A 10,183-nucleotide genomic window follows, 5' to 3' on the forward strand; every position below is an offset into this window, starting at 1 on the left:
AACACACAACAATCGCTTTTCACTGTCTTGTAAATTTCCCGCTACTTTCTCCCGTACTCGTGTACAGTAGTTTGACAATCGTCGCTCCATCTACTGTCAGCAACTGTACCTTCCTATTACATCTTTATATCGACCTTTATCTAAACAAATATAATAAATCGAAACAAAGAAAAATTCAAATTTTCTTCGTCATATAATTTTGGATGTTGTAGCCGATAGATTTTGATCGTACGGTAACCGTGGATTGTGGATTTTTGTTTATTATAAAATAAAAATCTCTCCTTCTCTCTTTTTATTTCTCTCTCTCTCTATATATATATATGTATATACCTATCTGCTTGATTTAAATACATATCATAAATTGTTGCGGTGACTTTACCTTTTTGTTATCGTGAATGTTATTTATGACTATTGCTTATCTATCCGTTTAAAATAATGTTTTTAACTTGTCCTTTATAGTTACTCATCTGCAAGACAACGAAGATACAATGGCAGTGTCTAATCGAGTAAGAATTTTTCTTTTTCAAATGTTACTTTAATTTGAATTCTTCTTTAATTGTGAAATATATATTACACTGTAGTAATTTATTTAAATAATTTAACTCTTTTGTTTCTCTCTTTTTTCACATCCTTTGTATATCTTCTCAAATGAATATATTTAAATTTTACAGTTAGAAAAAGTTGTAAATACTTACAAATTATTATCAAAAAATACTACTCTGAATTCAGCTAAAATTATTAATGTTACAAGTAAAAATATATTTGTACAAAGTGTATGGAATCAAAAGAATCTAGAAAAACAAACTAATCAACGTTTTATACAAAATCATTTTCTAAATAAAGATTTTCAACCTGCAGTGGAAAGTTTTCCAATTGATATTACACAAGAGTACGTATCATCTTTACTATAATATCTACTTATTAATTTACTAAGTAATTAATAGTATAATTTTGTTTTTTTACTATAACAAAGTTATAATAAAGTAATTTTTGTTCTTTCTTTAAAGACTTTTATCAGCTATTTCGGAAGATGGACTATTTAAAGCTATATTACGAAGTAGTACCGTTGATAATAAAACAAAACAGTATATTGAAATTTGGAACAAACAAAATATGATTAAAAACTATGATTTAGCAGCGTTAGATGTGCATGGTGATATTTATGTAGAGAGTAAGAGAAAATATTTTGAAGTTTTTGTTAGAATTCTAATCTTTATCGTCAAAACTTTTGGTTTATCATTTGTTGTATAATTATTACAGCCGAATTTAGTACTTTCGAGTGGTCTCCGGACAGAACAAAATTATTATACATTGCAGAGAAAAAGTTACCAAAATCTGAAGCATTTTATAAACAAAAGTCTTTGGATAAGAAAAATAAAGAAAAAAAGGAGAAAGAAGAAATAATACCTGTAAGACACGTTAATGTATTTCAAATTATTTCCAAACTATTGATATTATTTTCAAAATAATCATTTTCATAGGGTAATGAGTATATTTATAAACCTGATTGGGGAGAACAATTAGTAAACAAACACCATCCTGTTGCTGTAGTACTTGATATAAAGACAGACTCAATAACAATACTATCAGAAATACCAGATCAATATTCTCCAGGACAGTTGCTGTGGATGAAAGATTCTAAAAGTATAATAGGTGTTGTTTGGATACACGAACCAAGACATTTAGGGCTTGTTGCGTGCACGAATAGAAAATCATGGATTTTTTCTTTGAATAACGTGGAATTTCGTAAGAAATCTATATTTTCACAATCTTCAACGTAATTATAATTATTTAAGAGACATTTAAGTATATTGAATTGTTCAGGTCTATTAACCAAAGATGGGTGTGCAGTAAGAGCACCTAAAATTAGTCCAGATGGAAAATATCTTGTCTGGTTAGAAAGAAGTGCTAGTGGACCGCATCATAATGCTCATAGGCTTATGTATCTCGACCTTGAATGCACTCAAAAGGAAGTAAGTCATATCTTTTATTTTTGTATAAAACATAGACATGATTTTTTTGTAAAATGTATTTTTTCTTTTTTTATTTAAGCCTATTATAATTACTGATATTATTGACTCTGTTAAAACTATTCACAATGAAAAATTATTTTATGGAATATATGGTCGATTACCACAACGTTGTTGGAGCAAAGATGGTCGATATTTGTTTTACAGTACTGCTCAGCGAACAAATATACGATCTTATGTAATTGATATGAGTAAGAGATACCATATTTATTAATATACATGTTTCAATATATATATGGGCATAACTTCAGGAGTGTTTTCAGTATGCTTTCTAAAATAACAACAAAAATTTGTATAATTATATATGCCCGATATTATTTCCGAATTATAGCTGTTTTTATTTTCCAATAATTCGTATAACTTTACTAATTGCTTGCTTCAACTCTTTATACAAGTAAGCTTTTTATCTCATGTACGTCACCGTATTCATAACAATCTTCAGCAAATTTAAACAACACGCGAAATTTTTAAACGAGTAAAAAAATATATGATAAGATGTTTGGAAGTTTCCATTGAAGCCAAAATTAGTCACTTTGAATAGTTTCTATAAAATTCATGTAACAACATGTATAATACAAAAATTGTTGTAATTCGAACACAAATTGTGATATCGAGGATATGAATTTATTTCTTATTTTAGTACAATAAAACCACCCTTGAAGTTATACTTAAATTTTGAAACACCCTGTATATTCTAAGAGAATGTATTTACTCTTTTGATAATACTAATTAGATATGTTTTATACAGAAGACAAAAATATGATTGAGATACAAAATGACGAAAGTTCTCTCACCATCTTAGATGTAAAAGATGATATAATTGCATTTGTACAAACGTCTCTTTTAAAACCACCGACACTTTATGTAGGACGTCTTGATCCCACACAGTTGAAGAATGGAAATATTACTAGAGTCAATATCACTGATTCGCAAAAGATCGATGGCTTCGAATCACTTATGTATGAACATACAATTTATGAGTATGATAATGATGATGATATTAGTAAGTATTATGATTGTACATACAAGCGAGTATATGATTTACATAATTATATTTAAGTATGTGTATTATTAGTTTCTCCCTTCAATTATAATATCTTTAAATATATTATTACAGAAACATTTAATTTTACGTATTTTGGGCCAAAAGGTGGAAAAGATAAATCAATACCGTTAATAGTAGTACCACATGGAGGTCCACATTCTAATTTTGTTAATGCTTTCTCCTTTGATTATTCTTTGCTTGCCCTCATGGGTAAGCACTATGCTTTTCTTTTATATTTATCTTCTTTTTTAGTATTTTATATTAATATTACATACAAAATCAAGGTATGGCAGTGTTACAAGTTAATTTTCGTGGCTCTACTGGAATGGGTGCGAAAAATGTAGAATTTCTGCAAGGAAAAGTTGGCGATGTAGATGTAAAAGATTGCGTTACTGCCACTAAAGAAGCTTTAAATAAGTACCCATGGCTCAGCCCTTCACATGTGGGTGTTTGTGGTGGTTCTCATGGTGGATTTTTAGTAGCACATTTAACTGCTCAATATCCAGTAAGAAACAAAGTTATTAAACATTTATAACAGTCAAATATGTAATATAATATAATAATTATTATAAACACACACACACACATATATTTCAGGAGCTATATAAAGTCGCTGTTGCTAGAAATCCAGTAATTGACATTGCTGCTATGTACACCATTTCGGATATCCCAGACTGGTATAAATATTATTCCATTATCAATATTATTTATTGTTAATCGTCCAATTTGTATTTCAGTCGCAATACTTTAACTGTGGAAGAGATACTTGCATATCAGCATAATGTGTAAGCTTAATTGTTAACTAAAATATTATAAAAGTCCATAATATAATTAATGGTAGACTGAAATGCAGTATTATTGAACGTAATATTTAATATGGCGTTGCATATATATGTATATATTTACATGTTATATATATATATATACATATATAATATGTGCAAATATATACATATATATATTTTATTATGTTTATACTATAAAAATCTTTATTTAGGTGCAAAGCTGTGATAAATATGTATGATCCAGTTGTACCGTCAACTGTAGGAGTCATGGAAATGTTTGTAAAAATGTATAATTCTTCACCTATTATTCTTGTCGATAGAGTTAAGGCTCCTACTCTTATATGTATTGGCACAAATGATCTAAGAGTTCCATCTTCGCAAGGAAAACTGTGGTATAATCATCTTAAAGCTAATAAAGTGAAAACAAAGTAAGTAAATATAATTAAGTCAAATAATATATCATATATCAGGACTCTGCTATAATAATATATATAGATATTCATGGAAAGTTTCGGATCTCATGTCAGAACAGTGACTTGAAAATACAAATTTGTTCGCTAAGCCTATAGAATATATTGGATATAATTTATGTTTTTCAATTACCAGAATGCTTGTATATGAGGACAATCATCAGTTGGGATCAGGTACTGCTGAGATGGATTCTGTTATTAATCTTTGTTTATGGTTAATGGAACACAATAGTATTGATAAAGAAGATAATTCTGTCTTACCGGCATCATTGAAATGATAGAAAAGAAGAAAAAGAAAGGATAATCTATAATAATATATAATAACAAACATTTTTGTACAAGAAGAAGAATTTTTATTAATTATTTTTCTGATAATAAACAAAATACGGAAAAAATAATATTGTAAATTGTTTCTCTAAATGTTCAATACTCGTGTCATTCTACCTTATATATAAGGATATATATTTACAAAATTTCATTATACAAATACATTGCAAATTGTTTACACGCATACGCATATACACGTTTGCATATTAAGGCCTATATTATCGATACAGATTATATTTTTGTAACGCTTACTCTTTCGATACTTTTATTAATCGTTGATCGCAAAATAAATAATAATAAAATAATACGATAACATTGAAATAAACTATATTTATGGTGTAATGTTTGTATTAAATACTGATATAATAACCAATATAATATTGAGACAAATGTCATGGCTAGCTCAAAAGTATAAAAAAATATGTTAGAATTATTTATATATTACAAATGTCAATATAAATGTTTTTTCTAAAGTTATTTAAATTAATGTAAGTTATATCATATCTAAAGATTGTATGTTTCAAGATTTTTATACAAAATTGTTTAAAAGAAGTAATACTTTATTATATTTTATGAATTCTATAACGTATCAAAATATAAAGTATAAAACTGATTTTCATATTAACTATCTAATTAATCACTATAATTGAAACTGTTTAGAAAATGCACCTTCTTAATAAAAAATACAAAGCATACTTAATAAAAAATTTATTTAATAAAAAATAAAAGTTATGAATATAATCATGTGTATACACCATATTAGAAATATGTTGTAAAAGTTGATTGTTGTAAAAAAAATGCATTATAAAGTTATTAACTTTGATACTCATATAGAAAAAAAATGAAAAAATGAACCGAATTAGGCAGAGATTTGTACTCCATTATTTACGACTAATTTTAATCCTAAGATTAAACCTTGGATTCTACAAGACTTATTCCTGGTTTTATTTCCCTATATACTTGTAAATATACATAGTTAAAAAAAAACAGCATCACCTAATTAAAACATTAGGTAATAGACTGTAAAAATTTGATACAAAAAAGGATTATCATTAATAACTTACATTTGCTGCACAGTAGAATTATTTTGTTCTGGAAATAAGGAATCATAGCTAGGTGGAAGATCTTTATCTATGACAGGAGGTGGTACAACAACTTCTAACATTGGAGCTGTTGGAACTCGACGGTTAATAGTAGGTTCAGACTCTTGTACACCTGATCTAGCTAATCTATCCGATGAGCGTGCGCTTGGACCAGAACAATCCAAAGACCAAAAGATCATATCTTTTTTTTTACATGCCCATACGCACACACCAAAAATAATTGTACACACAACTAGTGTCGTCACAGCACCCATTGTTATTTTCGTTCCAGTGCTGTGGGTGAAGACGTCAATACTAGTTGTACAATTGACTTCGTCTTGACAAATATTTGGTACGCAATTTTGATATCCATCGCAAAAGTAATTATGTAAAATACATGATTCAAACTTTATTTTTGTATAGTTAGTATTTAAGTTTTCCTTGCATCCTATAAATAAAATTGTGAAAAAATATATATTTATTTTATTCGTATACTCTAACGGTATATTGTCGTGCTTAATGCATCAGATATATTTAAAACTTACTTTTATACGGCGTATAAACAATGGTGAGAGAAAGAACTTCTTCCGTAAGCAAGTGTTTCTCTTTGGAAATAAATACTGTGGTTTCTAACTTGCCTTTAGTGTCAAATTCTGCATAAGTGCTTCCAGAAAAAAATGATGCAAATTCATAAGTACTATTTTCTGTTTCAGGGACTGGATAATATTTAGTTCTGCTGCGATCATAATTTCCACAAAATTTTTGTGTTTTTTGCAAGTCGCTCCTTTCGAACTAAAATATATATTTATATATTTAAGCTAACGAATCAATCGGATGAATTTTTTTTACAAATTTGTTCACCTGTACGTAATCTAAACACTGTGTCTTATTACGCCTGAATGTCATTTTTTGTATCACACCAAACAAACCATCTTCTTTGTTAGTTTTAATAACAAATTTACAATATGTATCAGCATTTGATTGATGATCAACTGTAATATTAATTACGACTGCTAAATCTTTATTATGTTTATTTGATCCAATATGACAATCTTCCTCATTTTTTATATCATCTATAAATGTCGAAAAAGTGACATTAAAAGTATATAATTAATTTTATTAGGTTAAATTTACCAATATATATAATAACTTACATTTGGTATATTTAGAATGTTGTAAAGATAATCCTAAATTGTTTAAAAATGTAGTAAAAATTATAAAGTATATCAATCTTATAACATCTTGGTCCATTTTGTATTAACGGTCATAAACTATAATTAAACAAAATCCAATTGCAAAAAGTAATAAATTAATACTACTAATTTTTATATTATAAAATGTAATAAAAGAGTTTCACTAGTAGCATTGGCTACCAACTGAGATTACCTTCACCTAATATATTTCACATTTGACTTTACATTATTTTATAAAAATAATACCATTATTAACGGAAAACAATAATATCATTTATTTTAGTATAAAGACTTATTTTTGAACAATAAATTTTTAATATAAAATGTATAAATATCTATATAGTTTTCCGATAAACCATAAGATGCTTGTATTTGTTTCAGGTAACTATTACGAACAATTACGAAACAGCCCGAGTTCTTCCGAAGATTTTGGGGAAGAAGTGTAGGTAGTCATAAAGGGCAGTTGATACTTTTTTTTTCAAAACTATAGTATTACGATTTAGATTCTTTTTGTTTTTCAAATGTGTTCTTATTAATATCAAAGAATACAGAAGTACATAGAAGATCACATGTTAGGTTGGCACTTTAATATTCACGATTAACGTCTAGTTCATTTCGCATTGCTATGTATTAAGGTTATAAATACAACTTGATGAAAACAATCTAATTAAAAATTAAATTTATTCTTTATAATTAATACTATAGTACAATAGATATTGTATTTTATTAATAATTGACTGCGATTAATTTTATAGTTTAACAATTCTTTGTTGTTATAAAATATGATTAATAATTTTCAACCAGAATTCTCATTCTGTTCCTGGTATAAGCAATTTAAAAAATGCTCATTAGTAGCTACTGTTATACCAATTCCTGATGATGTTCTGAAATACTTACAGTACGACATATTTTTATTACCTTTGGAAGCTATAAAACATAGCTCGTCCGATAATGAATGGAATGATTCTTCTTTACAAAATGATAAGGTATTTATATGTTTTCTTGTTATTTAATTTTTTTTCTAAGTATAATAAATATTTATATTGTCATTTATAGGATTCGGAGTATCAGCCATCCTTTCCAGAATTTAGTAAAAGCATACAAGATGTAATTGATGAATATGGGTCTGTATTTATTAAAAGTAACTGGAGCTCACCTTCGGTAAGAAGAATATCGTATTATTAATTTTCATTATATTTCACTATCATATTGTTTTTCAATATAGATAATATGCAAATTCATTATTTAAGTTGTATCATATAATTTTTCTAAGGATGCAACATGGGTAGCACCAACAAAGAGTCTACAGTGTAAGACTTTAGAAGAAGTATATTTACTATTGAAGAGTTCAGACAGAATAGCAAATGATTTAAGCGTTCTTAAACGTTGGTCAGATAGAGAAGATTATCCTAGACCATGCTTGGTATTGAAACAATGGCGGGATATAAATCCTTGCGCAGAATATCGATGTTTCGTCATAGATGATGAACTTATTGGTAAATATTATTGCTTAAATTATTATGCGCTTGTCTCATTGTTTTTGAGCACTTTTTAAATATATAACTAATTTTAATACTTACAGGAATTAGCCAGAGAGATATGTCGCAATATTATACCTATAATGAGTCAGAAAAGTACAATATAAAAGCTGATATTGAAAAGTTATTCACGGAAAAGATTAAAGGAAATTTTTCATTGATTAGCTGTGAGTTAATGTGCCTATTAATATATGTATCTTTTCCTGGCATGCATAAATGATGTACATATATTTTACAATCATTTAGATTTTATATAATGCATTTGTTCTTTTTTTCTTTTTCCTTTTTTTAAACAATTTTCTATAAAATTATTCACAGATTCATTTGATGTAATACGCAGTGAGAATAAGAATATAAGAATAGTAGATTTTGGTCCTGTTAATGAATTTACTACGAAAGGAACTCTTTTCACTTATGAAGAATTAGAAAATTGTATTAGCGATAAACCTGAATTTAGATTCATTGCTGAAGATATTGGTATTCAACCGACACAGACGAAACATTTCTGCGCTCCGCGAGAAATCAATGAATATTTCCAAACGTTTAATAATGAGTTTAATTTAACAAGTGCTATTCAAAAGGTAAATAACATTTGTATAGTTCTATAATTAATTATAGAACTATATTATATATATATATATATAATTTAACTGTCAATAGTGTCTATAGGTGTCCGATGTGAACTAGTTACCTATAGCGAATAAAGCACTATTGTCACGTTTTGATTCTAAGTGCACTCTAGTCAAAAGCTTAAGGATATAAATTATTCAATAATGTATATTTATATCATTTGATATTGTAGTTGTTTCTTGTGTTTGATTAAACATAATTTCCATTTTTCTTTTTCTCTCTTTTTTTTTTTACAGGAAATAGAAAAACAAAATCAAGATCAAGATCAAGATGAAATGATAGATGGTGAAAAAAGTACTTAAATGTATATACAATACAATTGAACTAAAATAACTATTTATCTTGTTTATAAAACATAATATGCTTTTGTATTACTAATAACTTTATGATCATTCACCTGTTGAAACTCATTAAAAAAACTTCCTTTCTTTCTTATGTAAGACAAATTTTTATAAATAATAATAGATAGTTTAAGATCCAAAGGATAATTTACTTCTTAAGGATAATAACACGTATAGGTACCTATATTAATTAGATAAATTTTTTACTAGGGTTCCATACAACCTTGTCAACGTCGATTTGTTTAAAATTTTACACAGTTGTAGAAGTCCATTAGGATGCACTGTGGATTATGCAATGTGCAAGTAGTAAGACCCAATACTCAATCGTTTCCAAGAAAACGAAAAGTTTGAAGCATAATACACGCCGTTTTAAAAAAACGGTGTTTCGAAGGTTTGATGGAGGCTTCGTTAGACGATTTATTTTTTGTCGATAGAATTTTAGTCGACCGTACAAACTTAGCTGTTGCATTTATATATCCTTGGTTTATAAAAAATAATTCGTCAATTTGTTTATCTATGAAGGAGAAGACGACGTCACGAACATATAAATGAATAAACACAGAAAAGGATGTTTTTTAAATACAGAACTTCCATTTTTATTCTGTCAGACCCTCTTCTATCATTACATTACATAAAACGATTAAACGCTATCCTATCGCTTGAAAGAATTATCATAATATTGCAATATTTTTCGAGCCGTCGGCTTTACCGAGCGACGTCCCTTATATAGAAAATATGTCTT

At 27.4% G+C, this 10,183-nt stretch overlaps 3 protein-coding genes across 5 annotated transcripts; 2 read left to right on the plus strand and 1 right to left on the minus strand.

Moving 5' to 3' along the window:
- Positions 1–81: 81 nt before the first annotated feature.
- Positions 82–4,615, plus strand: LOC122521167 (acylamino-acid-releasing enzyme-like). 3 transcript variants are annotated; one of them, XM_043641663.1, is made up of 15 exons: positions 82–233; positions 460–506; positions 672–889; positions 1,008–1,171; positions 1,261–1,409; positions 1,482–1,746; positions 1,825–1,973; positions 2,053–2,221; positions 2,779–3,033; positions 3,148–3,285; positions 3,360–3,580; positions 3,673–3,752; positions 3,813–3,860; positions 4,073–4,288; positions 4,467–4,615. In XM_043641663.1, the coding sequence occupies exons 2-15, from the start codon at positions 489–491 to the stop codon at positions 4,606–4,608; spliced, it is 2,232 nt and encodes a 743-aa protein (XP_043497598.1). In that variant the 5' UTR covers positions 82–233; positions 460–488; the 3' UTR covers positions 4,609–4,615. The 3 variants fall into 3 exon arrangements, with proteins under 3 accessions (XP_043497598.1, XP_043497599.1, XP_043497600.1); XM_043641664.1 differs by having other exon boundaries at positions 82–228; XM_043641665.1 differs by lacking the exon at positions 3,813–3,860.
- Positions 4,616–4,771: 156 nt separating this feature from the next.
- On the minus strand, positions 4,772–7,167 carry LOC122521170. Its single transcript, XM_043641670.1, has 5 exons — positions 7,126–7,167; positions 6,894–7,010; positions 6,601–6,812; positions 6,285–6,531; positions 4,772–6,187 (listed from the first exon to the last, which is right to left on the minus strand). Exons 2-5 carry the CDS (start codon positions 6,988–6,990, stop codon positions 5,718–5,720), a joined length of 1,026 nt encoding a protein of 341 aa, XP_043497605.1. The 5' UTR covers positions 6,991–7,010; positions 7,126–7,167; the 3' UTR covers positions 4,772–5,717.
- On the plus strand, positions 7,033–10,025 carry LOC122521171 (cell division cycle protein 123 homolog). The gene is made up of 7 exons (XM_043641671.1): positions 7,033–7,918; positions 7,989–8,093; positions 8,206–8,428; positions 8,515–8,637; positions 8,789–9,051; positions 9,337–9,536; positions 9,652–10,025. The coding sequence occupies exons 1-6, from the start codon at positions 7,715–7,717 to the stop codon at positions 9,400–9,402; spliced, it is 984 nt and encodes a 327-aa protein (XP_043497606.1). The 5' UTR covers positions 7,033–7,714; the 3' UTR covers positions 9,403–9,536; positions 9,652–10,025.
- The last annotated feature ends 158 nt before the right edge of the window (positions 10,026–10,183 follow it).

Source organism: Polistes fuscatus, unplaced genomic scaffold (assembly GCF_010416935.1).
Source record: "Polistes fuscatus isolate 324 unplaced genomic scaffold, CU_Pfus_HIC Scaffold4, whole genome shotgun sequence".
In the NCBI taxonomy this organism is placed as follows: Eukaryota; Metazoa; Arthropoda; class Insecta; order Hymenoptera; family Vespidae; genus Polistes; species Polistes fuscatus.

What these genes read in the sequence shown, in the direction of transcription:
- LOC122521170 (XM_043641670.1), bottom strand. Translation starts at nt 6,990, where the DNA reads ATGGACCAAGATGTTATAAGATTGATATACTTTATAATTTTTACTACA. An exon ending in AGTGTTTAGATTACGTACAG is followed by an intron (nt 6,532 to 6,600) that starts GTGAACAAATTT and finishes TATATATTTTAG; the next exon opens with TTCGAAAGGAGCGACTTGCA. An exon ending in TGTTTATACGCCGTATAAAA is followed by an intron (nt 6,188 to 6,284) that starts GTAAGTTTTAAA and finishes TTTTATTTATAG; the next exon opens with GATGCAAGGAAAACTTAAAT.
- LOC122521171 (XM_043641671.1), top strand. Translation starts at nt 7,715, where the DNA reads ATGATTAATAATTTTCAACCAGAATTCTCATTCTGTTCCTGGTATAAG. An exon ending in GTAACTGGAGCTCACCTTCG is followed by an intron (nt 8,094 to 8,205) that starts GTAAGAAGAATA and finishes AATTTTTCTAAG; the next exon opens with GATGCAACATGGGTAGCACC. An exon ending in AAATTTTTCATTGATTAGCT is followed by an intron (nt 8,638 to 8,788) that starts GTGAGTTAATGT and finishes AATTATTCACAG; the next exon opens with ATTCATTTGATGTAATACGC.
- LOC122521167 (XM_043641663.1), top strand. An exon ending in AGAAAGAAGAAATAATACCT is followed by an intron (nt 1,410 to 1,481) that starts GTAAGACACGTT and finishes TCATTTTCATAG; the next exon opens with GGTAATGAGTATATTTATAA. An exon ending in TGATAATGATGATGATATTA is followed by an intron (nt 3,034 to 3,147) that starts GTAAGTATTATG and finishes ATATTATTACAG; the next exon opens with AAACATTTAATTTTACGTAT.